This window comes from Labeo rohita, chromosome 12, assembly GCF_022985175.1.
Source record: "Labeo rohita strain BAU-BD-2019 chromosome 12, IGBB_LRoh.1.0, whole genome shotgun sequence".
In the NCBI taxonomy this organism is placed as follows: Eukaryota; Metazoa; Chordata; class Actinopteri; order Cypriniformes; family Cyprinidae; genus Labeo; species Labeo rohita.
Genome location: NC_066880.1, coordinates 23,687,573 through 23,714,314, shown reverse-complemented (window position 1 = coordinate 23,714,314; position 26,742 = coordinate 23,687,573). Strand labels below are relative to the sequence as shown.

At 34.3% G+C, this 26,742-nt stretch overlaps 2 protein-coding genes across 2 annotated transcripts; both read right to left on the bottom strand.

Moving 5' to 3' along the window:
* Positions 1-14,434: 14,434 nt before the first annotated feature.
* ndufa4b (NDUFA4 mitochondrial complex associated b) lies at positions 14,435-16,671 on the bottom strand. The gene is made up of 4 exons (XM_051123667.1): positions 16,492-16,671; positions 15,335-15,423; positions 15,185-15,245; positions 14,435-15,016 (listed from the first exon to the last, which is right to left on the bottom strand). Exons 1-4 carry the CDS (start codon positions 16,531-16,533, stop codon positions 14,960-14,962), a joined length of 249 nt encoding a protein of 82 aa, XP_050979624.1. The 5' UTR covers positions 16,534-16,671; the 3' UTR covers positions 14,435-14,959.
* A 1,124-nt stretch (positions 16,672-17,795) lies between these two features.
* On the bottom strand, positions 17,796-26,518 carry fam117ab (family with sequence similarity 117 member Ab). The gene is made up of 8 exons (XM_051125103.1): positions 26,207-26,518; positions 25,213-25,352; positions 24,429-24,545; positions 24,163-24,249; positions 21,390-21,518; positions 21,117-21,267; positions 19,346-19,466; positions 17,796-19,255 (listed from the first exon to the last, which is right to left on the bottom strand). The coding sequence occupies exons 1-8, from the start codon at positions 26,307-26,309 to the stop codon at positions 19,075-19,077; spliced, it is 1,029 nt and encodes a 342-aa protein (XP_050981060.1). The 5' UTR covers positions 26,310-26,518; the 3' UTR covers positions 17,796-19,074.
* Between the last annotated feature and the right edge of the window lie 224 nt (positions 26,519-26,742).

Sequence of the window (26,742 nt, the reverse complement as noted above, 5' to 3'; positions counted from 1 at the left end):
ATTGTGAGACCTTAAAGGGGTCATCGGATGCCCATTTTCCACAAGTTGATATGATTCTTTAGGTTCTTAATGAAAAGTCTCTAATATACTTTGATTAAAAATTCTCAATGGTTTTGTAAAACAACACCCTTTTGTAACTTGTCGAAATGAGCTCTGAAAAAATCATCTCATTCTAAAGGGTTGTTCCTTTAAATTTTAAATGCAAATGAGCTCTGCTCGCCCCACCGCTCTCTTCTCGCTGTGGAATGACGAGCTTGTTTACTTTAGCTGCATTTAGCCGCTACACTTCCTAACTACCACGTTATAAGGAAAGGCGATTGCAGAGATTCATAAAAAAACGTTTATACACACTTCTGCTGTAAGTGAAGCTGGATCACGAATGATTCGCGCGAACATAGATGAATATATGTAGATTGGGAGGTGCATTCCATTCACAAACAAATGTAATCCACTGCATCTTCAAGTGGCTCAGATGTCAGGAGTAAATGACGACCACTATGTTCATTATTACATCCAGCAACACAACACCTCAATCGCTCAATCTGAGATATTCTTGTCTAACTTACATCCCTGCTTCGGCGTCGAAATAAGGAAAGTTACTGGAATGTTACAGCTGATCTGCGGTAAGAACTCACGTCAATCAAATATCGTGGGAGCGGCCTCTGTCGGTATGACGCCACATCGACAGGCATCTGAGAGCGGCTGAATTTGAAAAAGGGGATATTATTTTTACAGATTAATTAAAAACCACTGCATGGATTTTTATCATTATAGGGTAGATTTGTACATACACTGCCAACACACATTAATGTTCAAACAACATGAAAAAGTGAAGTTTGCATCCAATGACCCCTTTAAGGATTTCTCTGAAGAACAGCAGGCAGTTTAACTGTTCAGGACAAACAAAGGACTCATGAACAACTATCACTAATCAAAAAAAAGATCATTCATGTACTGTAACAACACAATATTAAGATTTGAGCATATGTAAACATTTGAACGGGGTCATTTTTATAAATTCAACAACAAAGTCATTATTTTCTCTTGTAGACAATATGTAAACATCTTTTATGTGAAATATCTTATTCAGGTCAGTATTAAATAAAAATAAGATGCATTTTGTACGATTTTGGTAATATAATTAACATTTTGCAGATTCTGCAGTGTTTTCTGATATTAATTAATAAAGACACAGATATATTTGTAAAAACATTTTAGTAAAAAATGTCAACAAAATAAACATTTTGAACCTGGCTTTATCCAATGTGCAGATTTTTGTTCTTGCAATGTATGCAAATTAGTGCATATCTAATTAGATAATGCCTCATTTGCATATTGAAACATGACTTTTCAGAAAACCTCCAACACAAAACAATTGTTTTATACTGTATAAACTGGGAAGTGCAATACTCCTTTTTTCGCCCCCTTTTTACCTTAAAGAGTGCAACAAAGGTCATGCATATCCAGCTAGTTAGTATTAATTTTTAGGACCATCCTTTTGGGAAATATCCTTTCAACACATTACCTCATACTTAGTGCAACTTGAAGGTCAACATTTGCGACAAATTATTTGCTATTGAAAGATTACACCATCTGCAATGAACTCTCTACACAAACATATCATTCCTGACCATGTTTTTCCTTCAGTAAAGAGCTCAGGACATAATCCCAGCCTTCCCGGCCAATATTGGTTTCACATTTTTATCATCACCTCATTGACCAGCTCCCAACAGGAGCAGAATGGGGCCGTGCTGAAATCTGATGAAAACTGGCTCTTTATCTAAACAAGCCAGACCGCCTATGAGAATCTAATATTGAAAAATATCACCCAGGTCAACTAGCAGACAATAAAGACTATGAAACCTGTGGCAAAACATTGTGACTCAAAGTTATATAGCTTTAGTGAACTTCTTATTGCTAGTAGCTTTTAGAACTATTTGTTCATCTAATCACAGACAATATTGAGAGCCTGAATGACTGTTTCCTGTCATCACCTAGTGGAAACACTTTCAAACCTCACAGAAACCTCAAAGTTCCCACACCCACTTATAAACCTACTCTACAGAGACTCTTGGGTAATAGATCTGTTATGAGAGTGTCACGTCTGTTTTCATGGCCGAGATTAAGACCCATTTCTGTCATGTTCGCAGCTTCTAACAGGAAAGATCAGGACATTGCTCAGCTCAAAGAGAAGAATGTTTGGGGAGCTCTTTTATGTCCTCTTTATGTTTTTAACAATGGAGAGAAACTTAATAGAGTAAGTTTACACCGCCAGACTCTTTCAAGCAATCTCCCCCATGTTAGAGACGCATGTAACAATACACCTCAGGGTTCGGAAGCAAAATGCAACTTTGTATTGTAAACATTAGTCATTCCTCTAGTTTGATAGTTTACATGTAAGCTAATTTTGATGGAAACCAAAATGCTGCATAGAAGGAAAAATATGTCTTGACATTGCATTTTACTCAAGAGACCTTTTTAACTTTTTTTAATCCATCAAATTATAAAAGCCTCTCTGAAATAACTATATTATTACAGATATACATTTTTTGCTTTGTTACTTTATATTTAAACACTGAACATTAACATTGTATTATTATAAGGGGTTACACAGCTTTAAATTTGAATATTTATGTATTTTCATTTGCAACAATGACAGTAAGCTTGCAAAATATCGCCCCCTTCCAAAAGTAAGTGGTATTACTGTATATGCTGTATATGGTCGCTGGGTTATTGAAGCATTCCAAAACATGGGGCCACAAGATACCCTCTCTGACAGGCTGATCTGGCACGTGGCTGCAGATATTTTAAGAATGCCTATAATATCTCATGGTCATAGGTACTTGGAGGTAGTGGAAGATTTTTTTAAGTCAACCTGTATATGCACAGATCTATCTTCATAAATAATCATTTACTACACTCTGAATGACCCCCAGACATAATCAAAAAGATTTCAACCTACAAATAACCTACTAATATGTTCTTCTCAATTTAAAGAAAGAAATGTAAAGCTATACAGGTTTGGATCAACATGGGGGTGAGCAAATTGTGTCTTTGACCACAGTCATTTGTAAATAAATAGCGCCATCTGTTGTAAGGCTACAGACTGTCTGCCTGTGTACATAAACCATAAACCAAACCAACAAACTACGAGGTAAATTACAACATTATATATTTTCATTTAAAGCAAAAATAAAACAATATAGTCATAAAAAGAACTATTCTATAAAGCATTTTCAATAGCATAATATGGAATTGCAGTTGCAGTGTGTAAACTAAATAATTTGTCCATGAGTATTTTGTTGCTCTGGATAAAAACCTCTACTAACTGAATATATGTAAATGTTCATTAAAATTAGCGGATGCATACATTAAATATGTATTCATCTGCAAATAAACAGACATTAAAATTGTAAGCAAACATAAAACGCTACATTTTTCAAAACTGCTTGTCCTATGCGAGTTCCGGGGATTCTGAATACGATCCCTCTGTCTTGGGCCATAAGACAGCTATCTTTCTCACCATATCTGCTTTAGCTAGTTTCTCTTGCTTTTTCCTTTAGTGTTTCTAATATTTTTAATTCAAGTGATGTTTGCTACAATAATAATAGTTGATCACTACAACAATTAGGAAAATTGCTATTTGAAAGGTTCTGTGAAATCACTCCTCACCTCAGTCTCTAACAGATCCTCCAGTGAGATCCTCCTCATTCTTTTCTACTGTCTTCAGAAGCCCACAGGAAGAGCGTGGTGGTTGTGATCCCCATTAGGACCAACACAAACTATTAAAAAACATAGAAACAACATGAAAACAATGAAAAACACCACAAACTACACACCATGCACACCTTAAACTAAATTAATATTATTTATTTATTTATTTTATGAGAGAAAATTCTAAGCTAAGTGAGCAGTCACTTGGTATTAATGATTGAAAATCACTATATAGATCTTATATGTGTCTTTGCTTTTTTTCAGGCCCTCCATGTTTGTTTTATAAACAACTTCAAGTTTCTTCAGATTGTTCACACCCTCAATTTTCTTTCCATCCTTGGTGTCTGTAATTACAGAATTAATTACATAAAAACAGAATTAATGACATAATAAGAGCAGATATGTGTTTTTTCTACATTACTGGATACTTAGCAAGCTAGAAAAAAAAAATGAGACCAACAATATGTATGTGCACATGTATATTCATTTACAAACACACATTCATTCAGTAGATTCACAACCAATGAAATGCTCCTTCACGGGCTGCACTTAAATGCTACCGGCTTATGCTATAGTCAGTCTGTGGAGGCAAGCCATTAAAGAGGTTAAGGCTCCAACAAATGATTATTTTGATAATCAATTAATCTAACGATTATTAGAAGGATTAATCGACTAATTGCTGATTGTTACACTGATTAATCAGTCGGCTTTGATTGATTATTCAGCTTTTGCAATTAGTTAAAATGCTGAGTTACATATTCTAACAAATATATAAACTAAGGTAATCGCTTAAGCTTTTGAAATTTATATTATGTCAATACAATTATAAGAAGTTTTATTTTTGGATAAAATATTTTATTCACAACATACTCTCTCTTAAAATACTTTAGAAGGTTATAAAAATCAAACCAGAATTAGCTAATCTTAAGTAAATAAAGCTTTAAACCAAACTATTACTTTAATGTAATAATAACATTAAGAGTTTTCTGCATTCACTAATAAAAAGATGTTATCATTAGCTAGCACACTGGACAGCTGCTTTATAACAAAAAAAAAAAAAAGAAGTTCAAATGCGAATATGAAACGGTCAGTGGCAAACTTCCTTTTAAATTTTCACCTGCTGGCATTAAATACCATGGCATTTACGTAGACAGGGACTCTTTAATAAGAGCTTATACAAATCTTTATAAGCTTAACTTACTTAATGTCCTGGACAAAGTGGGGAGTGACCTGTCCTGTTGGATGGACCTGCCTGGGGAGGATTAATGTCATTAGGATGAATATTTTACCTAAATTCTTATATATTTTTCAGTCTCTACCAATTCATATTCCACTAACTTTCTTTTTTTCTCTTAATGGTTTGATCAGGCGTTTTATATGGTGTGGTAAAACACCCAGATTAAGTCTTAAAAAACTGACTTTAGGGTATAATCAAGGGGAATTAAAGTTGCCAAACTTCAAAATGTACTGGTGGGCGACACACTCCAGATATCTGGCCCAGATATTTGGGAGTGAGTTCATCCCCTCATGGCTTAAAATAGAATTATGTGAACTAAAAGAGAATGACCCCACAGATATTTTATATAAATGGGATGAAATTGATTTATAAAACAAAACAAAACAAAACAAAACAGAAGTTCAATGATTACTCATACAGTCTGTTTGTGGACAAGGTTGCAACAGACATTGGGACAGAAAGGGACTCTCTCCCCAAGACACCATTATTCAACAATAGATTGCTCCCAAAATGTTTTCAGGATAAATATTTTAAAATATGAGCTGACAAAGGAATATCTTGTCTGGAACAGTGTTTTGAAGATTAAAATACTAATGTCTTTTGAACAGCTTAAATCCAAATACAATTTAGACAATAACAAGTTTTTTAGGTACTTGCAATTGCAAGACTTTCTAAGAGTTAAAACCCAACAGAAACTACCTAGTTTAACACAACTGGAGCAATTTGTCTACTCGAGTCGACCATTATACAAAATAATCTCTAGAGTACATAATTCTCTTATGATAAATAAACCATTACCTGAATTAGACAAATCAAAAGTGAGATGGGAACATGATTTAGACATTAGCATTGAAGGAGAAACATAGGGTGAACTGTGTAAGGATGGTGTTACATCATACTTGAATTCTAGATATAGAATGATTCAATTTAACTTCCTTCATCAACTGTATATCACACCATCAAAACTTCATGTTTAATTAAAAAAATGCTTTAGATGTGGTGTAGAGGAAGTAACTTTTTTACACTCCACATGTATATGCTCTCTAGTTCAGGAAGTTTGGCAAAAAGTATGTAACTTTTCCAGTAGACCCAGAGGTATGTTTATTGGGTAATTACACCAACTCCAATATTACGCAAGATCATGCCACAAGACTTACAGAAATATTATTAATAATTGCTAAGAAATGCATTGCAATGAAGTGGAAATCAGATACTGTTATTCCCATAAGTCTATGGTTATATGAGGTTAATAACTGTGTACCCCTGGAAAAATTAACATACTGGTTAAGAAATAAAAGTAAAGTATTTCATAAAATTTGGCAACTTTAATAGACCGGAAGGACTCTCTTTTTGAGTAAGGTTTTGCACTGTAATAACTATGATATCCTGTATTATTCTTTTTTTTATGCATTTATTTTTTATATGTTTTGCAATTCTTGTTTATGTTATAGTTCAAAAGCAAAAATAAAATATTCAAAAAATCAAGTTCTAACTGAAAACGACACTTTAAGTGTTTTTTCATGCTTAATACTGTAAAGCCGCTCGATTTAAGACCATCTATTGTATAAAGCACTACATAAAAGTGACGTGACTGCAGTAACGTTACCAACCTGCAGAGCTCCTGTAAACATTCACATCGCTGTTAGATGCTTTCTTAACTGCTGTTGTCGCACCGCTGTCATATTTTGTTGTGTTTATTTCGTTATTGAGAGGAAAGCATGCAGCATATACACATTCATCTAAACCCCGTTCAGGAGTTCTCGGTTCGTGTGTGTTTACACATGAGCGCCGCCTTTTTCTATTGGATTTCATCGGGGAGGGCTAAATTACAGTCTTGCGCTACAGCGCCACACCGGTCAAACCGCGTTATTGCAGGCTTTTACATTAGGTCACATGTGATCAAATAACTAGTTGACATTGTCTACAATATTTGTAGACAATTTTTTGTTGTCAATGTTCAAAAGGAACTAAACTGAACTAAAGACATGATTCAGTGCAAGAATGATTCATTCAGTTAAAAGATTCATTCAGCTCATGAAACACTAACATAGAGCAGTTGTGAATAGTGATTCTGGCCTTAACAGACACCACATTATACATACACAGATGAGAAAGATATATATTTAACTGTAACTGAGGATGATAACAGTAATAGAAAAACATATATTACATGTAACATACAGCTCATGCTGCTCTAATTGACTTATTGATGACATCAAGTGTTTACATTCAAACGCATCTCAACATTCTACATCAATACAGCAGCTTGAGTAGATATTTGAACATCAACACAGCTGTTTCTGAAGCCTTGATTCTGATCACACATCCTACAAACTCTGCACAACTCTACAATTTGGTGAGTTTCAGTTATTTGTTGGGTTTGTGAAGGTTTTGTTGATTCATTAGCATGGAGCAGCGTCGCCCCAGAAGATCCAGGGCTCTTCCCACACACCTGAGGGGATTCTTAGTGGAGGGCGTCTCTTTCATTCGAGACCAATGTAAGCTTTCACAGCTGGTGGCCGTCATCAGGTTGGACCACTCTTACAGCTGTGGTCTGGAAGAGCGCTACTTAAAGAATGCTGCCGTCCTTCCTGAAGTCTGTCCAGCAGCATCAGTCTCTTCAGTGGCACCTTTGTGTCAGCAGGATGAGTCTGTCTCCATTCATGGCTGCAGCATCAAGGGCTACCAGGACATTTACCACTCTGTGGCTGAGCCCGTGATGAAGACGTGCTGCGGTCAACGCCGTCCCTACAGCCTTGAGCTGGGACTGGAGATCAAGCAGCGTCTGTGGGAGACATTCAACTGCCCCTCTCTGGTGGAGACAGAGCAGCCCGATGGACGCATCCTGATCTCTGAAAGCTTCTCCACCAACAACAGAAGCTTCGCTCCTCGAATTCACATGGACATCAGTGAAGAGCCCCTGCCTGAGGAGCCCAGAAGAAAGAAGCCCAGACACTGAGTCATCACAGTGTCACATGGAGCCTGAAGTATGTAAATACTGTATATAGTTACAAAGTAAATTTAAAATTTGTAGTGTAAGTTTCCGTTGAGCAGAGTACATTTTTAGCACATTGCCTTGAGGTTGTTTGGGTGTTTTTGGTGATTGTTGACGTATTGATGCGGTTCCTGGTTTGTTCTGGTTTTTAGCGCTTTGCTATGTGGTTGTCGCGATGTTTTGAACGGTCTGCTGTGCGTTGACATGGTTTTTCCAAGGTTTTCTGCGTGGTTTCTGGACTCTTCTGTTGGTTTTTCTGCATTGCTACGAGGTTGTTAGTTATGCGTTATGCGTAGTTGTTAGCTATGAGCAGTCAGTTGATATGCGGTTGGTTTTAAACAGTTGGGTTAGGGTAGGTTAGGGTCCCTCACATGGTTTGCAGCTTGACGTGCTGTGAGGGCTTGTGTGCATCAGTGATGCTGAGAGCTACGCCACTAGTACTTCACAACTACTGGAAGGGTCACCCATAGTGAACAGGTCTCAGCTGAGATGCCAGACGAAGACAAACCACTTGATTCTGGACAGCAGCAGACTGGCGGGTAAGTTGGACAGACACACAGTATATGAAGAGTTCAGATGCAAAACCAGCTAAAAGCTATATATATATATATATATATATATATATATATATATATATATAATAGAATGACTATTATGGTAAGGTTTTGGTTTCAATTAATTGAAATATTTATTAAAAATTAAATGCTTTTAATTTAGTTAATCTGCATTAATCAAATTTTGATTCTTGTCAAAATGGAATTAGGTCATTTTAAAGGAAACAAAGGAAAGAAAACAAAATATGTAACATTTTATTAACAATGAAAGTCTCACTAAATGTAAAATAAAAATATAATTAAATAACGTACTATTATATGTATGTATGTATGTATGTATGTATACACACAAAAATGTATGTACACTTTTAAATTTATTTAAAAGTGAAATATTTATGCATTTATATAATTGTATGTTTGTTTTACTATGTCAATAAAGCCACTTGAATCGTATATACATACTGAATTATTTTAATTATATAATTTGTATATTAATTAAATATACTAAATAGTCAACCCTTTTAAAAAATATCTTTAATGGTTTTAATAATTACAATTATAAACGTTTGTTTAAACAGTCTGTTGGTGTCAGTCTTGAGCAACCAGTCATGACACCATATAAATCCTACAATAAAAAAACTGAGCTCTTATAATTATGGCCTTCTATTGATAATAACTCCATATGTGACCTTGGATCACAAAACCAGTCATAAGGGTCCATTTTTCAAAATTGAGATTTATACAGCATCTGGAAGCTGAATAAACAAGCCTTCCATTGATGTATGGTTTGTTAGGATAGGGTAATATTTGTTCGAGATACAACTATTTGAAAACCTGGAATCTGAGGGTGCAAAAAAATCTAAATATTGAGAAAATCACCTTTAAAGTTGTCCAGATAAAGTTCTTAACAATGTATATTACTAATCAAAAATTAAGTTTTCATATATTTACAGTAGAATTTTTACCAAATATCTTCATGGAACATGATCTTTACTTAATTTCCTAATGATTTTTGCCATAAAAGAAAAATCAATAATATTTACCCATACAATGTATTTTTGGCTATTGCTACAAATATACCCCAGCGACTTAAGACTGGTTTTGTGGTCCAGGGTCACATATGTTAAATTACTTACTGAATTCTTCTTCATTTAAATACTGTGATTAATTTAAGACTAATTGAATTACGTAAAGCGCGTTGCTACGGCGTATTCACATAATTCACAGCGCAATCTTACTAGAGTTCACATTTGTTTGTATTCTGTTCATTGCCTTTGCAGATGTAAGATGTAACGTACTATTACATTTTCAACATGCTGTCGTTACTGTGAATATATGTTTATGTCTTCCTTAAATCATTATATATTATACAATAAGTCTCCGTTCTCAGACTTCTAAACGAGCGCATGCGCACTTGGTTCCGGAAGTATTTTTCCAATAGGTATTTTTTAAAAAGTTTTAAATAAATAAATATTAGGTTATTCTTATTTTTCCTTTGCTAAATTTAAGAGCTCTTGACATTGTTTTTAAGAAGCATATAGGATTTGATAAAACTGAACTCAAGATATGTCTTACCTACTAATGTATGTTCTTCTTATTTTAAAGAAACTCATACAGGTTTGAGTCACCATGGAGGTGAGTCAATTGTCTTTTTGGCTGAACGAATTACCACAGTCATTTGTATCTAAATGGCGCCATCTATTGTAAGGCTTGTCTATCTGTCTGTTTGTCTTTCTAAATAAATAAATAAATGTTTTTAATATATGGGAGATAATAATAATACTAATATATAACTGAAACGACACTTTAAGTGTTTTTTCATGTTTAATACTGTAAAGCTGCTCGATTTAAGACCATCTATTGTATAAGGCACTACATAAAACTGACGTGACTGCAGTAACGTTACTAACCTGCAGAGCTCCTGTAAACATCCGCATCGCTGTTAGATGCTTTCTTAACTGCTGTTGTCGCACCGCTGTCATATTTTGTTGTGTTTATTTCGTTATTGAGAGGAAAGCATGCAGCATATACACATTCATCTAAACCCCGTTCAGGAGTTCTCGGTTCGCCTGTGTTTACACAGGAGCGCCTTCTTCTTCTATTGGATTTTATCGGGGAGGGCTAAATTACAGTCTTGCGCTACAGCGCCACACCGGTCAAACCGCGTTATTGCAGGCTTTTACATTAGGTCACGTGAGATCAAAGAACTAGTTGACATTGTCTACAATATTTGTAGACAATTTTTTGTTTTCAATGTTCAAAAGGAACCAAACTGAACTAAAGACATGATTCAGTGCAAGAATGATTCATTCACTTAAAAGATTCATTCATTCAACACACAGATTCACTCATGAACCACTAACATAGAGCAGTTCTATAGTGATAGTGATTCTGGCCTTAACAGACACCACATTATACATACACAGATGAGAAAGATATTTAACTGTAACTGAGGATGATAATGGTAATAGAAAAGCATATATTACATGTAACATACAGCTCATGCTGCTCTAATTGACTTATTGATGACATCAAGTGTTTACATTCAAACGCATCTCAACATTCTACATCAATACAGCAGCTTGAGTAGATATTTGAACATCAACACAACTGTTTCTGAAGCCTTGATTCTGATCACACATCCTACAAACTCTGCACAACTCTACAATTTGGTGAGTTTTGGTTATTTGTTGAGTTTGTGAAGGTTTTGTTGATTCATTAGCATGGAGCAGCGTCGCCCCAGAAGATCCAGGGCTCTTCCCACACACCTGAGGGGATTCTTAGTGGAGGGCGTCTCTTTCATTCGAGACCAATGTAAGCTTTCACAGCTGGTGGCCGTCATCAGGTTGGACCACTCTTACAGCTGTGGTCTGGAAGAGCGCTACTTAAAGAATGCTGCCGTCCTTCCTGAAGTCTGTCCAGCAGCCTCAGTCTCTTCAGTGGCACCTTTGTGTCGGCAGGATGAGTCTGTCTCCATTCATGGCTGCAGCATCAAGGGCTACCAGGACATTTACCACTCTGTGGCTGAGCCCGTGATGAAGACGTGCTGCGGTCAACGCCGTCCCTACAGCCTTGAGCTGGGACTGGAGATCAAGCAGCGTCTGTGGGAGACATTCAACTGCCCCTCTCTGGTGGAGACAGAGCAGCCCGATGGACGCATCCTGATCTCTGAAAGCTTCTCCACCAACAACAGAAGCTTCGCTCCTCGAATTCACGTGGACATCAGTGAAGAGCCCCTGCCTGAGGAGCCCAGAAGAAAGAAGCCCAGACACTGAGTCATCACAGTGTCACATGGAGCCTGAAGTATGTAAATACTGTATATAGTTACAAAGTAAATTTAAAATTTGTAGTGTAAGTTTCCATTGAGCAGAGTACATTTTTAGCACATTGCCTTGAGGTTGTTTGGGTGTTTTTGGTGATTGTTGACGTATTGATGCGGTTCCTGGTTTGTTCTGGTTTTTAGCGCTTTGCTATGTGGTTGTCGCGATGTTTTGAACGGTCTGCTGTGCGTTGACATGGTTTTTCCAAGGTTTTCTGCGTGGTTTCTGGACTCTTCTGTTGGTTTTTCTGCATTGCTACGAGGTTGTTAGTTATGCGTTATGCGTAGTTGTTAGCTATGAGCAGTCAGTTGATATGCGGTTGGTTTTAAACAGTTGGGTTAGGGTAGGTTAGGGTCCCTCACATGGTTTGCAGCTTGACGTGCTGTGAGGGCTTGTGTGCATCAGTGATGCTGAGAGCTACGCCACTAGTACTTCACAACTACTGGAAGGGTCACCCATAGTGAACAGGTCTCAGCTGAGATGCCAGACGAAGACAAACCACTTGATTCTGGACAGCAGCAGACTGGCAGGTAAGTTGGACAGACACACAGTATATGAAGAGTTCAGATGCAAAACCAGCTAAAAGCTATATATATATATATATATATATATATATATAATAGAATGACTATTATGGTAAGGTTTTGGTTTCAATTAATTGAAATATTTATTAAAAATTAAATGCTTTTAATTTAGTTAATCTGCATTAATCAAATTTTGATTCTTGTCAAAATGGAATTAGGTCATTTTAAAGGAAACAAAGGAAAGAAAACAAAATATGTAACATTTTATTAACAACGAAAGTCTGACTAAATGTAAAATAAAAATATAATTAAATAACGTACTATTATATGTATGTATGTATGTATGTATGTATACACACAAAAATGTATGTACACTTTTAAATTTATTTAAAAGTGAAATATTTATGCATTTATATAATTGTATGTTTGTTTTACTGTCAATAAAGCCTCTTGAATCGTATATACATACTGAATTATTTTAATTATATAATTGTATATTAATTAAATATACTAAATATTCAACCCTTTTAAAAAATATCTTTAATGGTTTTAATAATTACAATTATAAACGTTTGTTAAAACAGTCTGTTGGTGTCAGTCTTGAGCAACCAGTCATGACACCATATAAATCCTACAATATAAAAACTGAGCTCTTATAATTATGGCCTTCTATTGATAATAACTCCATATGTTGAATTACTTACTTACTGAATTCTTCTTCATTTAGATACTGTGATTAATTGAATTACGTAAAGCGCGTTGCTACGGCGTATTCACATAATTCACAACGCAATCTTACTAGAGTTCACATTTGTTTGTATTCTGTTCATTGTCTTTGCAGATGGAAGATGTAACGTACTATTACATTTTCAACATGCTGTCGTTACCGTGGATATATGTTTAACTAAAGTCTTTGTTAAATCATTATATATTATACAATAAGTCTCCGTTCTCAGACTTCTACACGAGCGCATGCGCACTTGGTTCCGGAAGTATTTTTCCAATAGGTATTTTTTTTAAATAAATAAATATTAGGTTATAATATTGTTTCTGACTAACAAGAGTATACCGCGAATTAAGTACAGCTTACTGTTTATCCAAAATATCAATAATTACCAGAAAACAAATGGCTTGTAATTACAGTTATAAACAAGATACACTCTGACTCTTATTTTGAAATGCTGTTTTATCTGTTTATTCAAAGAAATGGAATACTCACTTTTACATTTTTTTACAACATACTGCAGTATAAACAAAGTAAAAACCGTCATAATTCAGCAGAAGATTGCGAACTGCTTTTCTCTGAACTCGTAAGTCTATAACAGCACATTTGATTAACTGATCATCGCATTTTTAAGATTATTAATGGCAAAAGGACGTGTCGCGATTTTTGTTTTTCCTTTGCTAAATTTAAGAGCTCTTGACATTGTTTTTAAGAAGCATATAGGATTTGATAAAACTGAACTCAAGATACGTCTTACCTACTAATGTATGTTCTTCTTATTTAAAAAAAAAAAAACTCAACATGAGTCAACATGGAGGTGAGTCAATTGTCTTTTCGGCTGAACGAATTACCACAGTCATTTGTAACTAAATGGCGCCATCTATTGTAATGCTTGTCTATCTGTCTGTTTGTCTTTCTAAATAAATAAATTAAATATATATATTTTTTAATCCCCTATGGAAATATATGGGAGATAATAATAATAATAATAATAATAATAATAATTATATATATATATATATATATATATATATATTTTTTTTTTTTTTTTTTTAACTAGTAAGTGAGGATAGCAAAATAAACTGACATATACCCAAAAACTCTTCATACAGAGGGGAAAATTTCTAAAAATTTAAAACCAAAAATTATTCAGACACAGGTCTGACAGACGCAGCGTTTTTTCTTTAATTGCTAATGTGACCTTTTTACACCAAAGACTGAAAATAATTACGCATTGCTTAGTAATTGGTTAACAAAGTATTGAAAATTGTGTAAATACGGTCATACTAACAGGTTACATACCTTTCTATCAAAGTTATCTGACATTATCAAGGTGAAATTGTTCTGACACAGTTTAACCCTGAGGTTTTTTTTTTTTTTTTTTTTTTTATTTTCTAAACTACAGCAGTCAACATTTAAAGTGGATCAAAACCTTTCATTAAATTTGTCCTAAAACCGAATAATGTGAAAAAAGGTGTCTGAATAAATTTGGTGTAACTGTATATATATATATATATATATATATATATAATTTTTTAACAGTAAAAACACTGCAGAACTGGACGTTTCACACACACAAAACACTTATATTATTGCTGTCTGTCTTGTTTATTTTGGAAACAGGAATATCATCACAGATGATATTGATACAGGTTTAGTGATGCATTTAAGTGAGGTGTCAATATTTATTATCTGTACAAAATATTGTTTCTGATTAAAGAAAGACATTCAGATCATACAGCTTGTGTACGTGCTCCCTTTCAGTATCTTTAATAATTTAAAATGGGGATTCACATTCACAGATAAGATCTGGTATCCGATGACGTGTTAGACGCGTTTCAGGGCAGGAAGTGCAGCGTTTAACACACCCATCTGATTCACTGGGCTCTGCTCAGAAGTCTGGCCTGTCCTTCTTTAATTTAGAGTAGTCCATATTGACCGTGAAGAGCTGTGGGAATAGGGTTATGGGAAATGGGTTGAATTATATTATTACATATAACACAAACAAAATGTGCCAAATTGAACTTTTTTAAGGTTATTATTAGACTTAACAGGCTATATTAGCTTCGCAAAATACAAAAAACACATGGCTAAAAAGTCAAAATGTTGCTTTTACCTTGTACTGCTCATTTGGCCCCAGTTTGTTCCAAGGCTCTGGGTTGTTCTTGCGATCCCATCTGTTGACAGATTGAATTCAGTCATGTACTCTGAATTATATTGGAGCCAAAAGATTTTTTGGCTGATGAGGTACTCAAAGGTTACTCACGAGCAGTCGGGGTTCTTTAGTGCGATACGGCCCAGGTAAAGCATAGACATGGTCGCTCCACCACCGATGAAGATAAAGAGAGGAATCAACTACAAAGAGAAAAAGAATTATAAATAAATGGCTAAACAATGATAAAAAAGACTATAATATATTTTAGGTGTCAAACCTGTTATCATCACACGTGTTTAATAGTATTGAGTAAGATAATATAATCATGTTCTCTTTCTAAGCTCTTGATATCAAATTAAATTGTAAATCGCTGCTATTTCATAATTGCTGTTTCATAATTTAGATTAAAACAGGACACTGCGAAATAGCATTTGTTTAAAGGAATGTGTGTGCGTGAGGGTTTAAATATGTCAAAAATCACTTTATTAAACCAGAAATGGTAGGTTCCCTAGAATGACCCCTTTAATGCTGTCTATATAGGGAGCGAACTAGTTTTTGAGACACTGCCACAACGGTTTATATATTGATTCCGATCATTAACGAGCCGAAACCTAATGTCTTTGATATTTATATTACAAATCCCGCACTGCTGTTTGATATTAGCTACTGTATAACAAAATGTGTAAAGATTTTTCAATGTTTCAAATACGTAAATGTACGAATTCCTTCGCATAACCTACTATGATTTATATATGTTTTATACTGTTATTTAAGGCTTAAATCTTTAAAGTCTAAACAGAAGGCTGTTATGTTAAATGGCTAAAAAGGGGCACAACTGATTTCACCTCAGTGTCCTTGACAGCTGCTGAACACTACACTGCAACACAGCCATTTATGACAGATAACACGACCTACAGCCGGCATACGTGCTCAGCCATTGTGGTTACATGGTGAATTCACGTACACAATGTATAGAGTGAAAATCATCACAGCTACGCCAATATCCGCCTTATATCACAGGATGACCAGAATATGTGAATTAAATAACATGAAATCCATTTTACTCCCCAATTCGGTCATTCAGTATAGTGTCTGCCTTGTAAATCAAACATATTTATATTAAATGTAATCTTAGAGCAGTGGACGAGAATGTATTAAGGACACAGCCAACGCCTGAAATTATTCTGAGGCTTAATTTGAGAATGAATGAATGAATCATCAATATTAACAGACAGGAGCATCAGCAGTAACAAATCAAAAATACTTACCGCCGGGTGGCTTCTCACTTGTTTCAGTACAGTACTCAGCATCTTAAACTCCCAAAATATATCTACAAAGAAGGATTAATAAGCGATCTGATGTTGTTCGTACGCTCTGTTCTGTGTTTCTGGAGAGGAGTGTGGAGGGATGCCTGATAGAAACGCGTCGCGGGAGGGCTGATGCTGTTGCTCCGTTCTAGCGACAGAGGTCGCCCGCGGGTTAAAACATTCCTCCATCGAGACTCATTCTGGAAATATTCGTCCTTGTCGTGGCCATAACACAATAAACCATACATGTTGGTGAACTGCCAGTATATAAAACTACATTAGCAAAAAGCTCTGGGAGATGTTTAGTTTACCTGAACCATCTTTTATCTGAAATGATATTTTTAGAAAATACTTCATAAAACATTTAATAAAAGTAAGTGAAAATTCAATAAGGTAGACTACCAGTCAAAAGTTTTTTTTAAAAAAGGTAAGATTTTTAATCTCTCTCTTTTTTTTTTTTTTTTTTTTTTTTAAATTAGTCTCGTCTGGCTCCCAAGCCCTAACCAAATTTAGAAATATTTTACTATTAAAAACAGCTGTTTTCTATTTAAATATATTTTAAAATTTATTCCAGTGATCAAAGTTACATTTTCAGTATCATTACTGCAGTCTTCAGTGTCACGTGATCGTTCAGAAATCATTCTAATATGCTGATTTGCTGTTTAAGAAACGTTTATTATTATTAACTTTTAAAATAGTTGAGTACAGTTTTTTCAGGATTCTTTGATGAATAGAAAGATTCAAAAATTAGCATTTATTTGAAATAAGCTTTTGTAACATTAGTATAGAGTTAGTATTTTTGGGAAAGAAAATATAAAAGTTAATACTTCTATTTAGCAAGAATGCTTTAAATTGATCAGAAGTGATGATAAGGACATTCATGTCACAAAACATTTCCGTTTCAGATAAATGCTGTTCTTTTGAACTTTCTATTCATCTGTTTTCAACAAAATAATAATGATAATAATAATAATAATAATTTTTTGAGCAGCAAACCAGAATATTAGAATGATTTCTGAAGGATTATGTGACTGGAGTAATGATGGTAAAATTTCAGCTTTGAAAGCACAGGAATAAATTACATTCTTAAATATATTCAAATAGAAAACAGTTAATTTAAGGAGTAAAAATATGATTTTTTTTTACTGCAAATAAATGCAGGCTTTGTGAGCAAGAACATCTTTAAAAAACATTAAACATCTTACTGTTCAAAAACTTTTGACTGGTAGTGTACACAGGAACAGGAGACAGGAAATTGAATCATGTAAAGTAACAGAATGATTTTTTTTCCATATAAAAATAAACTTTTTCCATTTACTGCACATAGTTCACATTATTCACCTGACCACATGCAATCAGCACTTAATTTTCTTTTCTTTTGACAGTCTTGCCAGTAAAAATAACAGTTTGTTATTTTTCAAAATATCCATTTGACAGAACAGGCATTCAATCACTATTGTTGCTCATTTCTCTTTTATCAGTGCCAAAACATTCTGCACACATGCTGATCTACAGAAAGAAAAGAATAAAAAAAACAAGATTGATGTATCATCAATTTGCATGTAGTTTTCCAAGCACTTTCCAATGGGAAGGCAAAGAGTTCAAACTGACTCATCTAAACAAAGCATTTCAACCAAAGCTTAAAATAACAACAAACATCATGTGCGCAATGAGCGTTTTGAATAAAGAAATACTTTGAAGTCAGATAATGTGTAAAAATTGACATTCTATAGCTTATGTTTAGCAAAAAATATATGTGCAAACAGTACAGAGCGCCTAACTAATTGCACATTCAAGTACAGATTCATCAGTACAAAAATACAAAAATAACATTCTTATGTTCAAGGTATACCATTGTAAACATTAATTAGACAAAAACACTCTACTTTTGGAAAAAAAAGTATATATATATATATATATATATATATATATATATATATATATATATATATATATATATATATTGAATGTAAAAGTACCATTAGAGCATAACTGTGACAATTACCTAAAATCAAATAATATGAATGTACTGAAATGAAATGTTCTATGACTATATATATATAACCACCCACATAGAACAAAATAAATCTAAAGTATGAATATATGAATATTAAAGAATCAATTTGCCAACTTAGTTTTTCAGCAAAACACTTAAGTGGGTGGTAAAATACTGATTTAAAATATTGGCATTGCCTTAATAGTACTATTCTATTCTATACATTAAAAAAAATCTGCCCTATTCAATATTCATTGTGTATAAGGACAGCGTTTTCCTTATAAAACTGCCCATCTATCAAATCCACTATTCCAACAGGATATTTTCACAAAGAAATCTGGTATTCTCTTATTTCAATTACTTTTTAAATTAGAAAATAAACGTTTACATTTTCCACTGTTCAACAGTGAAAAATGTAATGTTCAGTAGTAAGGTCAGATGCTGAAGCATATTCAACAATAAAAAGCAAAGTGTTTTAAAGACAGTCATTTTCTATATCTCTCAAATAGAGTAAGACGGTTTGTGGTTTTTCTTTACTTATTAACTCCTCACTGTCCAACCCAGCAGGACCCTGGAGAAACTGAGAGGCTGCATATCAGGAAGTCCACTGGAGGTAGGAGGGGCTTTGGGAGATTGACAGGGCAGAAGGCTGAGCCCGTGTGTGTGGTGAAGTTCACTTTGTCAGGGTCGGGGCAGGAGGACACGTACACTTGGTCCAAACATGGAAGGCTGAATTAAAGGAATGGGTTAACCACATTTAGAACATCAACAGCAACCACATGCTCTGTAGCAACACCCTAGCATTGCATGCCTACTTACACGTTCTCTTCACACACTCGGACTCTCTCACAACCCTCTGGTGGATCTCTCTGAAAGCAGTAGCTATTATTGGGCCGTGGGGATGAGGACAGCATCAGGATACACGAGCTGACCTCTTCAACTGAGGACAGAGAAGTATCATAGTCAGTCCAAATTAAACAAAGATACATAGTAAGGTGGCCAGATTAATGAAATGGAAACTCAGGATATTTCCTAGCTGTATGAGTTTCTGAGTTTCTTTCTTCTGTTGAACACAAAAGAAGATATTCTGAAGAATGTTGATAACCAAACAGTTGCTGGTAGCCATTGACTTCCATAGTATGGAAAAAATACTATGGAATTCAGTGGTTTAATAATCCATATTCTTCAAAATCCACCTTATTCTTCAATGTGGAAGAAAGCCTATAAGTGAGGCTTCTGATTCATTAACCGCTTTAGGGAAATAATGAGAAGAACATCAACATAGTAAATGGTACCAACGCAGTAAATGGTAAAACTGTTTGCACTACAAACCAGTATGTTCATAATTAAGATAATATATTAAAGTAATATGGTAAGACACACCAATTTGCAATATCAAGCAGCAAAACAAGCTGTTTTGTATAGCTAAAAAAAGCTGGATGTAGATGAGACCGGAAGCCATACCCCTAAAATTTACAAATGGCTTATCCCGCTCTTAGGGGAAAAATAAGGCGGATATGATAAAAAGTTTTTTGGTGATTTTTCGGATGAACTATCCCTATAAGATTAGTGTGTTGTGGGAGCAGAACTTGTAAAAACTTTTTAAAATTGTCCCACACTCTGTTCAGGCCCTGTTATTTAATACTATGATTACTCTAGTAACTAGCAGGGCATGACGATCAGGATTTTTTTGCAGGATATTTGCAATGTGAATGCGTTGAAAAAAATGGGGACAGGATATTTTCGAGGACAGGACCAAAAACCAAACTGTGTCCAGAAAACATAGCCATCTGGTCAACCTAATACAGTGTCTTGCGAAAGTATTCATACCCCTTCATTTTTCCTCCACATTTTGTTATATTGCTGCCTTATGTTAAACTGCTTTAAATTACTTTTTTTCCACATCATTATACACTCCATACTCCATAATGACAAATCACAAAACAAGTTTGTAACAACTGTGCAAATTTATTAGAAATTAAAAAAAATGATTGAAATGATTCTGTTGCATAAGTATTCATACCCTTTTCTGGGACACATTTTAAATTGAGCTCAGAAGCATTAATATTGCTTGTAGATTAAACTACACTTTGAGTGGAGTTAATCTGTGGCAAATTCATTTGAACAAGTATGATTTGGAAAGGCACACACCTCTCAATAAAAGGTCAAACAGCTGAAAATGCATATCAGAGCAAAAACCACACCCTGAGGGACTTGCCGGAGTAGAAGGAATGCTCAATGCACCAAATATGGAGATAATGCAGATGTGCAAAACTTGTTGCATCATACCCAAAAAGACTGTAAAGGTGCTTCAATTAAGTAATTAAGTTAAGGGTATGAATACTTATGCAATGTACTTATTTCAGTGTTCTATTTTTAATAAAATGCTTTGTCATTATGGTGTATTGAGTTTAGATTGATGTGGAAAAAAAATTATTTAAAGCAATTTACCATAAGGCTGCAACATAAAAAGTGAAAAAAAATTAAGGGGTACGAATACTTTTGCAAGGCACTGTACATAGTTGAGTTTTTGACAGGAATATTACCAAAATGGTGATGCGTCAGCAAAAGTTTGCAAAAAAAGACCTACCAGTTTCGAGATCTAGAGGGCGCTGTGGAGAACAAGATGTGGATGAGGAAGAAGAAGAGTGGGAAGCTACACAGGAAGACCCAATCTGAAATCCACTCTTGGGTCTCAGGTGTGGAACAGGAGCCCTGTGGCCATCAGGAACCTCATATAGCTTAAAAAAAATATATATATAGTTACATGAAGGTTTTCAGTTTTGCCACTTTGAATATGTAACTTTGCATGATATTATCCTTCACAATCATTTAAAATGCTGAAAAGTGTTAAGAGACATACTCCACAATGGTGAACTGATGCATGATGTGTGAAGACTTTCTCCAGCTCCTGATCTAGTCTCTCTTCACTTTGACGCAAACGTAACGGCAGTCGAGTCAATGACGCGGGTGGAATTAACAGAGCAGCGGACTGAAAAGAGAAAAAACACAAACATATTAGTATTAGTATTATTACAATGACTTTTTAGTCTTATTAAATTATATTTTCTATCCTCAGTTACTCCCCCTGTTGTCCAACACAATTTTTTTATAAACAGAAACTGGAAGTATTTATATATTTAATTAATTATCTATGAATCAGTATTAATAATAATTTTTTAAATACTGGAATATTTTAGGTTACATACATTTTCGTACCTACATTGTAGGTGAATCACAATCACACACTTTAAAAGCATGCAATACATTTTAAAACTCCTGCAAATGACAAAAATTGGTACATATTTCCAATTTATGCTGGATTGTCTGATTTAATTACCCAAGTCAGGTATTAATTTACATATTTACACATAAAAAAAAAAAAAACGACACAGGAAGGAAGAGTTTTAATCAACATACTGTAAAACAGCCCACCACAGTTTGCTTTTTGTGCATGACATTTAGGGGCACGCAAAACCGAAACTGACACAACAATGACACAGTGTACAGCAAAATGTCATTACAGCCTCAAAAAAAAAACAAACATTTGAATAGATACATATTTCATAGTCTATATGGTATGAACCTTGAAAATTCTCCAGTGTATAGCCACAAAGGGCCATATATAGCCACAAAGGGATATTTAAAGCATATTTCATTGGCAGTGAGTACTGCAGTATGCTGAATTCATGTACATGGGACTAATAAAATTTTAAAGTTTGCTTAAATACCAAATTCAAAGTACATATCTGATAAAGTGCTATGTCTGTGATGTAGATTGTTGGTGTACAGTTTGGTGCAACAGTATGCTGTAATGGATAAAAAACCAACAAAATTATCAACAGTCATAACAAATTACAATTATATATACACCTAAACTAAAAATTAAAAACCATAATACATCATGAAGCTGTAATAACTGTAGGAAGTGTGATTTCTATTTGCAGCTGGCCAGCATGTGTTTAAAGCAGAAGAGTTTGATACAAGCACTCTTCCTGTTACTTTTTGCAATCCTCCACACTTCCTCTAACATTTGTGTACATGTGTCAGAACATGGCACTTTAGTTCACTTGAAGGCTTCACCCGCAGACCACTGAACTCATTTGTATTTTATGAGCGTCTAGAAGCTTTTGGTACAACCAAGAATGTGCTTCCCTAAACTATTTAACCAACAGAATTATATTCTAATTTGGCAACAGTATGTTGCAAAATACTGATACATGATATGCAATGACAGCAAAATGTTAGATAAAAAAAAAAAAAAAAAAAGTCAAAATTTCAAAGTTTGCCAAACCATGTCTAAACATTGTGAAAAACACTTAACATGTCCTAATGAACCAAGAGAGTGATAATAAAGAATTAATATACACTTTATAGATGATGCATACTACAGTATATACAGGCAAGCAGATGAGCCCAGAATATCAACACAATGTGCTAAATTGCATGTTAAGCATTTCGAAATGGTTTTCTGTGGGCAAATGCTTAACATGAAACTTTGCACATCGTGTTTTTATTCCGTGTCTGTACATAGTATGTTTTATTAATAAGTTGTATGCTGAATTTGGCTTTTTTGAAGGAAATAAAGAATTTAATAGGCCTCCTTCCTTTGGCAAGTTGACTGGGCAGCTCATACTGTTTTCACACTCCCCTTACTAAACAAGGACATCAATAGTATCTGTGATTATTTACACTTACCTAGTACAAAGGAAATGCTGCTATTTTCACTTAGTGTAAATAGCACCAGATGCTATTTGCACTTATGAAGTTTGTAAGATTATATTATATTTTTTTAAAATGTCAAAATGCATTTTCTTAAGCCAATTTATTGTTCAGTGACTACAAAGAAAGCCATCAATAGGTTTACGCTACCAGTCAAAAGATTTTGGATAGTAAGATAAGGCAAGACAGAAAGAACAGGATTTATCTGAAATAGAAATCTTTTGTAACATTATAAATGTCTTTATCATCACTTTTGATCAGTTTAAAGCATCCTTGCTTAAAAACATTAATTTCTATGATTTCTTTCCCAAAAATACTGACTCCAAGCTTTTGAATGGTTTAGTGTTTTTTTTGTTTTTTTGTTTTGTTTTGTTTGTTTTTTTTATTTTACAAAACGTTTTTATTTCAGATAAATGCTGATCTTTCATAAAAGAATCCTGAAAAAATATATTCAACTGTTTTATTTATTATTATTATTATTATTATTATTATTATTATTAAATGTTTACTGAACAGCAAATAAGCATATTAGAATGATTTCCGAAGGATCATGTGACACTGAAGTTTGGAGTAAAGATGCTACAAATTTAGTTTTGATCACAGGACTAAATTACAATTTAAAATATTTTCAAATAAAATGCAGTTATCATAAATAGTAAAAATATTTCACAACACTACTGCCTTTGCTGAATTTCGGATCAAATAAATGCTTGCTTGGTGAGCAGAAGAGAAGAGAAAAAAATAACATTACAATTCTTACGGTCCAAAAACAAATTCCAAATAGCTCTGTTTGATCTTATGTTTAGATGTTTAGGTTAAAAAGGGAAATGAGGATTGGGAATGAGGAACCAGGAAGCACAGAACACTTTGAAAGAGAGAATGATAGTATGTGTGTGCATTATGCATATTAATACCTGATGTTGGCTGTGCAGTTTCTCTTGATTGCCAACCAAAATGCCTGACCTTTTCTTCTGTTGCAGTTGTTGTTTCAGCTTGAAAAACTTTAAAACAAAACAAGGGAAGGATAGAAAAGAGAAGAGAAACAGCATACATTTTCTTTCCCAAATATAGAGATGTAATATAGTATTAAAACTTGCATAACTCACATTATATGCAACCACACATGAACTATCTATAGGTTTCAAGCTATTTTCAGGAGTGAATTGGCATTGAGTCGTACCGAATCTGCACACACGTCACTTCCATCCTGGAGACGTTCTGAATTTCCCCATGATGCCGAACGTTTGTGTAATCCAACAGATGCTGTTTCAGCTCCAGCTAACCAAGCCTGTGGTGTCTTTTACAAAAACATCAACCATTACAATCACATAAAAGTACACTTTGTATACAGCAATTTTGTTATATGTTCATTAAATCATGTTTATTGATTCAGTCACGATTTATTCAAAACACTTTGTGCAAGAATTGAATAGAATTCAACTGAAGGTTCACAGAATTTTTTAGTGAACTACTACAATTAGACATTTTGTCATTAACCAACATCATGTGTAAAAAAACACCACAGAGAGAGCAAAATAAATGATGATTTAACAAGTAAGTGGGAAAACAGTCTTAATTCGATGATATAGAAGGAAGAGTGAAATTTTGGCTTAGATAATGAGGAACAGAAAACAGTTGATATTTAAAAAAATGAGAAAATCTGACGCACCCACTTCCCTTCACAGCTGAGCTGAGGGTTAAAGTTCATAGCAACTGCAGTAAAACACAGGCTGTGATGTAACCTAGTTTAAGCAAGCCGTGGTACAATGATGGTGTCAGAGGATACCACAGACTTTTGGTATATACAATAGTACCGCATGGCCCTGTTTACACTGTTATTACCATCTGTCCTGGGTGAGTCAGCCGAACTCATTTAATGGCTAATCTGGTAATATGGACTAGAATTCATTACAGATCTCAGATTATAATTTAATTCAGACCCACAGAAGATCGAATTCCTTCACCTGTGTGGATTTGTCTTGCTTGTCATGTCTGTCCCCCTCTTTGGGCCACTGGCCTTGCAAGTACGGCCACACAATCGCATCCAAAGATACTGTGCGCCGAATCTGAGTCTGCAAACGCCACTCAGCTTTGGTCCTATCACCTGAGGAAACAAGAAAGCTTGAGAACACTTGAAATCAAAGTAATCACAGTAAATTGCACTGACAGAAAACAAGTGTTAAATTAGAAAACTAGTTACTAAGAAACATCTTTTTTAATAAATGTGCATAATAAATGACATTTCATCAAATATCATCTGTTTTTAAATTTACTATTCACAAAAATGCTTCTAATAATTAATTATTATAAAATTATATAAATTATATTAGCAGAATAACAATTTGAGCTGCAAAGATGACATGATTTCCAGAATGTCTAAGTATTTGTCTGATATGAACAAAACCAGCTGATCGTGTTCTCCAGCATGATGTTTCAAAGCACATCTTGTGCTTCAGTGGATTCAAGAAAATGTGACCTTTAGTACAAAGGAGTTCACATGATCAGCATCACAAATGTTCTTATTTGATTAGTGAAATGTCTGAAATATTTCTTCTTCATTCTTTTCATTTAAGTTTCTGGTTCTATAAATTGTTTTGTATTTTTTTTTTTATTTCTCATATGTATAATTTAAATGTTTAAAGTAAACATACAGTGTTTATAATTAATATAATAATTATGATGATGGTGATGATGAAGATGTGTTGCTTTATGCACCAGTAAATTCCAGTAGAAAACTGCAGAGTGGATAGATTAAATGCACTTAATTGCACATAAATTAAGTTTAAAGAAATAATGTATGTGTTTAGAAACACATAGATCTGTTTAAAGCCCATAAAGAAACAAAGTACTAATGCAGCTGCAAACTCAATGATTCACATAGCACTTCCTGTTGATCTTAAAGACATTCAGTGGTTCAGATCATGTCTGATAGTTACTGATGTATATAATATACTTCACCTGGAGTGAAATTTGTGACGGCAGCTGTAGCTGGTTTGTGCAGCGTGAAGGGAACTGTAGCTTTGAGAGGCTGGAGACCTGATCCGCTCCTGGACATCTTCATCTCTCCACAAACACTCACTTTGGCGTCATGAGCAGTTTTTGTCCTTCTTTAGCTGTCCATTTCCAGCTATTTATCCATTCTAAATGTTTCTCATCTAGTTCCTTAACTAGACCGATAACTATATGTATTCATATACACGTATACGATTGTAAGTTGAGAGAGTTTTCTGCTGCTCAACACCGAAGAACACTGACCTCTGCCTCTCGAAACGATCTGCGTCGGATCTTTCATTCATTTTAGGAAGTGGGCGGATACATTTAGAATTCGCGTTTTGATTGGCTAAAAGAAATGGCCGCGTTACGCTAATTGGGTAATAAGGCATCAATCCAGAAATAACGTAAACATTTTTGGCTTGATCACAAAAAATTAATCTGAGTGTTCACACAGTGTGCAAATGACAAATAAACGCTTTTTGACTCTTGACACATTTTAT

Coding starts and splice junctions, on each gene's coding strand:
- fam117ab (XM_051125103.1), bottom strand. CDS start 26,309: ATGAAGATGTCCAGGAGCGGATCAGGTCTCCAGCCTCTCAAAGCTACA. Junction 19,467..21,116: donor CCCTCTAGATCTCGAAACTG/GTAGGTCTTTTT, acceptor CTCTGTCCTCAG/TTGAAGAGGTCAGCTCGTGT. Junction 19,256..19,345: donor CGAGTGTGTGAAGAGAACGT/GTAAGTAGGCAT, acceptor CCTTTAATTCAG/CCTTCCATGTTTGGACCAAG.
- ndufa4b (XM_051123667.1), bottom strand. CDS start 16,533: ATGCTGAGTACTGTACTGAAACAAGTGAGAAGCCACCCGGCG. Junction 15,424..16,491: donor AAGTGAGAAGCCACCCGGCG/GTAAGTATTTTT, acceptor TTCTCTTTGTAG/TTGATTCCTCTCTTTATCTT. Junction 15,017..15,184: donor GGCCAAATGAGCAGTACAAG/GTAAAAGCAACA, acceptor CTATTCCCACAG/CTCTTCACGGTCAATATGGA.